This window comes from Propithecus coquereli, unplaced genomic scaffold (genome assembly GCF_000956105.1).
Source record: "Propithecus coquereli isolate 6110/MARCELLA unplaced genomic scaffold, Pcoq_1.0 Scaffold4, whole genome shotgun sequence".
Classification (NCBI taxonomy): domain Eukaryota; kingdom Metazoa; phylum Chordata; class Mammalia; order Primates; family Indriidae; genus Propithecus; species Propithecus coquereli.
In genome coordinates, this window is record NW_012149729.1 from 7,519,080 (window position 1) to 7,524,408 (window position 5,329).

The 5,329-nt window shown below is 31.8% G+C and overlaps 1 protein-coding gene across 1 annotated transcript in view; it reads left to right on the forward strand.

Annotated features, from left to right (window-relative positions):
- Nucleotides 1-5,329, forward strand: part of ASZ1 (ankyrin repeat, SAM and basic leucine zipper domain containing 1) — a 49,902-nt gene that overhangs the window by 43,123 nt on the left and 1,450 nt on the right. Inside the window, exons 10-11 of the mRNA XM_012652737.1 lie at nucleotides 2,292-2,397; nucleotides 3,208-3,321. Coding sequence (XP_012508191.1) covers nucleotides 2,292-2,397; nucleotides 3,208-3,321 — 220 coding nt within the window. The remainder of the gene's footprint in view (nucleotides 1-2,291; nucleotides 2,398-3,207; nucleotides 3,322-5,329) is intronic.

Consider the following 5,329-nt stretch of genomic DNA (forward strand, 5'->3'; position numbering starts at 1 on the left):
AGACTTGTCTTAAATGAAAATACTATATGTGTCCTAGAATGTATCTTAGAGAAAAGTTTGCTGTTAGTTTCATTGGAGGCTGACCTTGCTTACTTTTTATAACCTTTCCTTCTAGAAGTAGTATGAAAGAAACTTTGTATAGTGTATCGTCAAAACTTGTCTATGTAAGAATTTCTGTTTGGACTCAGAAGTACCTTTTGGTCCCATAGGAGTAGTTTTTATTGCAATTTTATTTTAATGGATACTGTTAAAGGACTCTCCAGAAAGATAAACTTCCAATATTAATGATTTACTTAATTTTTGTCATTCTGCTATAATGTAACATCTTATGGTTATTGTATTCCCGCATTTATTATCCATTCAAATTTTATTTTTTCTTTTTCTCTGAATTGCCTGTTATATCCTTGGCCAGCTTTTCTGTTGGTTGTGTTAAGTTTCTTTGTAGCTTCTACTGTAAATTGGCTTCTATCACAAAAACTAATCTAAACACCAGTGTCTCCTCATTGCCAAAAGAGTATACTTATCTTATTTAATGTATTTAATCTTTTCCTTTTTGAATCCATTCCCTTCATTGCCATTCATAACAACCCTTAACTCCTGAGTTTCTTCTACTTCTCAGGCTACTTTTCCTTTAATGGCTTTTTTATTCCACCCCTATCAACTCTCCCCTCTTCACAGTATGTCCTGTGGTCTTCATGACCATAGTTTTGATCTCTATTTCTAACAAAGTCATAGACATTTCTAATACTACTGTGGTTTGCACTTACGTTCACAATTGAAGGAAAGACTGAATTTTGGTTAGAGATAAGTGAAATAAAAACAAATTTTTTTCCCAGTGAGTTTCATTGACTCTCTGAATTTCATCTAACCTCATGAGTCTTAAAAGCCCAGGATAAATACCCCTGCAAGACCCGCATTTTCTACTGCTTATTGATTGTTGCCACCTGTATGTCTCATCATCATTGCAGTCGTTGTAATTAAGTTTGCTTAATTATGGGTGCTAGAGACAGTGCTAGGTACTTTATGTCCATCTCCTTCAGTCCTCCTGATAGTCCTGTTGTCTCCATTCTAGAGAAATGTAAACATTTGGCTCAAGATTAGGCTTGCCCAAGATCATAAAGCTAATAAGTGTGAAAGCTGATTCCAAACTGAGGTTGGCTCTTTACTCAAGAGTCGGTGCTTTTAATTATTATGCCATAATGTTTTCTCTTTATACCACTGCTTTCCCCACCACCCACCTGCAAATTCAATTCCCAGTTTAGTGCCACCACCTTCCATTGAAACCAAAAACATCTGAGAATCATTCTTTTCTTTCACATGCAATCCATCACCACATTTTTCAATTTCTTCTCCGAAAGGTTTCTAAACCACCACTCTTCATCCTTCCCCCCAGTGAGACTGTTACTGCCAGATCCTTAGTTTAAGTTTTTCTTCATCATTTCATGGATGGATTTTTCCATTAGTCTCCTAATTATTCTCTCTACTTCCGTTTTTGTGTTCCATTGATCCACACCACTTCTTAAATAAATGTTCTCATTTTTTAAATTCTGATTTTCTATTTCTTTGTTCAAAATCCTCTAGTAACTATATTATGAAAAAGATAAAATCCAATTCCTTAGTACATCACAAAAGTTCCTTTAATAAATGGTTATATCCAGCCTTTTCTCTCACTACTTTCCATAATCTGTACTTTAGTTATACCTTAGTGACCTCCTATCCTTGTACTTTTGCACTGGCTATTCTCTTTATCCAGAACCTCTTCTCTTCCTTGCCTACTTGTCAAATTTATTCTTCAACTGCAGGCTCAGTTCACATATTATCTCTATGAAGCACTTCTAATTATCTCTGTGAAGCATTTCTAATTCCCTGTTCCCACCATATTCTCTCTGAATTTTAGATGTCTCAACTACAAACTAGAATTAACAACATCTATCTTACAGAGGTTGTTGCAAAGAATTAAAAGAAATAATAAATGTAAAATAGTGCAGTGTCTTCACATAGTAGGTACTCAAATATTGTTTTTTCAGTCTTCTTTCTTCATGTGTCCCTATGAATACAATGTTATAATTATATGTCTGCATCTCATCCTGAACTTTAAGATTCTCAAGACTGGGGACTTGTTTTTCTTTTATACTCAATGCCTGTTTTAGTACCTAATACTTAATAGCTATTACATAAATATTTTTTAAAGAATTTAATTAATTTATGACTAGATTTTAAGTAACTAGCCCAGTAAAGTGAAGTAAATTGCTCTAATTAGTGATTCCTGTTTGTTTGTTTCCCTACTTTAGTGGTGATGAGTTCCTCAACTTTCTTCTGAAATTAAACAAACAGTGTGGCCATTTAATAACTGCTGTACAGAATATCATTACTGAGTTACCTGTAAATTCTCACAAGGTATTCTACAAAAGTTATTAAGTAAAGTCTGAATGCTGAAGAACATTCCAGATAAGTTCATGATAATTCAATAAACAGTACTGATCTGGTAAAATTATATCATTTATTCTATAAAATCACATAAGATCTAAATAAGTCAGTTTGTTTAATATTATTCATTTATATACTAATTTAATTGAAAAATTTAGTGTTCTTTCCCTCAAGAAAAAGAGTCACACCAAAAATTAAACTAATCCATGTATTGAATTTACCATTTGTTCTTAAAGGGGATTTAATTGTTTAAAATATAAAGTGACAGGAGACCCAAGTGAAAGTTGAAACAAAACAGCGTGTTGAGTGTTATTAAAAAATTATATAAGTATAAGATTTTTTAATGAAGGATATTTTAAAAAGAGAAGGGGTAAGTGGCCTGCAAAAGCAACTTAATTTTGTAGTTTTTCGTGTGATTTGGTTTTAGCTATTTGTAGTGAAAATTTTTAAATGCACTTGTTTTCTAGTGATTTTTATGTAACACTAATATGGGAATAATGTTATTTTAAAAACTTCATGAATTGATTTGTTCACCATAAATATTACTAATATTAATGTCCATATAGAAAGTTATATGTACGTATTTAGGAAATGCAGTCAGCAAGCTGATTCAATTATTGTATAAATTACTTATTGTTTGGTGTCAGGATATATCCTGAACTAAAAATCCTTTCCAGTTATATAATTTGGTGTTTAAGAATGTTGTATAATCTTTGTCTGTATAAAGTTGTGAAAAGTTGTTTCCATTCTTTAAAATGTAGCTTTTGAAAATCTTAACAGATCGTACTGGAATGGGCTTCTCCCCGGAATTTTACTTCAGTTTGTGAAGAACTCGTCAGTAATGTTGAAGATTTAAGTGAAGAGGTCCGCAAACTAAAAGACTTAATTCGGAAGGTATATATTTAACGTTAAAAAAAGGGAAAAAAAACTAAGGGAAATGATTTACAGCAAAAGATGGTAGACAATAAAGCACTTCTGATAAGAGCAACAAATAGAACATTTAGACAAGTGGGAAAGGAATGTTTTCCAAAAGAAGAAATAAACATAGGAAACAAACTTTCTTGGTCATTAAAGAAGTGCCTAGTAAAAGAATATGTCATTTTCATCTTTTCAATTAGCAGGGAAAAATGTATTACTCTACCCATTTCTAGTTAGAGTTCACCAAACTGATATTCTCATGTCAGACTATCGACACAACTCCCTTCAAGAACAGTTTGACAAGATGTGCCAAGGACCATAAAAATATTTGTATCTTTTGATAATAGTGTATTCCAAAATTGTATGTACCATAAGTGTCCTATACTAGGAGAATAATTTAATAAATTATGGTATACCTATGTTAAAATAATATGCAGCCAATTGAAAAAAACAATGAAACTCAGGTATCAGCTTGTTAAAGATAGGAAGTTATATTTGTGCGTTGTAACTTACATGTAAATGTGCATATGAAATAATACCAAAATGAAATATTTATTAGCTCTGTTAATGAGATAGGATTCTAGGTTAAATATTCCTTCTATTGTCCAGACTCTATAATATCTTTTATAACTTAACTGTTTTTTAAAGAGTGTGGGCTGTTTTGGTTCTGCTTTTATATACCTATAGAAGAAGTATATATCTGAAATTAAGGACAGGTAGATTTTCCCGTTTTAGAAAATTGGCTATAACAAAATCTAAGCTGCTGAAATAGGGAGGGACCTTTGTTGAAGGTGAGGAATAAAGAAAAACAATTGACTAAAGAACTTACTTCTGAGTTCTTCATGTCTGTTTAATAAGTAAATTTAATGTCTATAAAGCTTTGCGAAATGCCTGATTTGAAAGTGAGATTATACATTAAATTTTATAGCTTCAATCCTTAATTCATTCAATATTTTCATTAATATTTTATCAAACAAGTTCTTTTCCTGAAAATAAATTTTATACATTTTCCAGGTTGTTAGTCTAGCAATTAACATATGTTCAATCTAAAGAGTCTTAAAGTGAGAAATAAGTTGTGAAGCAAATCCTACAAAATAATAGCTGGGAAAAGAAATTTTAAATGGGTAGATGGCACTATGTTTCAGAAAAATTTGCAGAAAATAACTCCTTTCCAAGAGAGAGGCATCTTAGAAATTGCATTATCTCTGACAGTTATTCATTCAACAAACATGAGTGCCTACCTGTAAGGCACCTGTGCTACACAAGCTAGATAGATCCTGAACTTGCTCACAACACAAAAATTATAGCACCATTCATCTTCACTACCTCCATCTCCTCTAGAAGAATTGAAAAGCAAATCAATTTTACTTAACATGGTGTATTTCATGGGGATCCATGGGAAATTTTGATGGATTTGTATAAAGATAACTTCCTATAAAGCATCCACCTTTAATGTTTAGGAAATTTCCTAAGACATACTTGCCTCAAGGTTGTTTACTAATTTGGTTTCTCCAAAACAAACTAAAAACATGGAGGTGGAGACGGGGGGATGTGGAGAATTAAGACAAAATTAGAGAGAACCATATTTTTTTTTAAATGAATGAAAGTAAGAAACTTTGCTATAGGGACTGACTGACTCTAAAGCATAAACAATCCAATTAGGTACTGTAATATTTATTTTAATAATGCCTACCTATGAAGAAAATTTTCATCTTTAATCTTTAGCTAAACAGAAGGCCTTTTTTCTGTGATCTTGTCTACCTAGAATTTATACATTTCTATATAAGGACTAACCTTGAAAACACATTTATTAGTCTACAATAATGGTAGATACAGTTCTTTGGGCAGGAAAGTTTTCATTTTGGAGCAAGCTAGTGGACTGATTTTTTTCCAGATTAGTCTTACACAAGCAGTAATCATCATGAGATTTGATTTAGGGAATTATAAAGTCTTCCAGGTTTGAGAATATGCTATCATGCCTGTT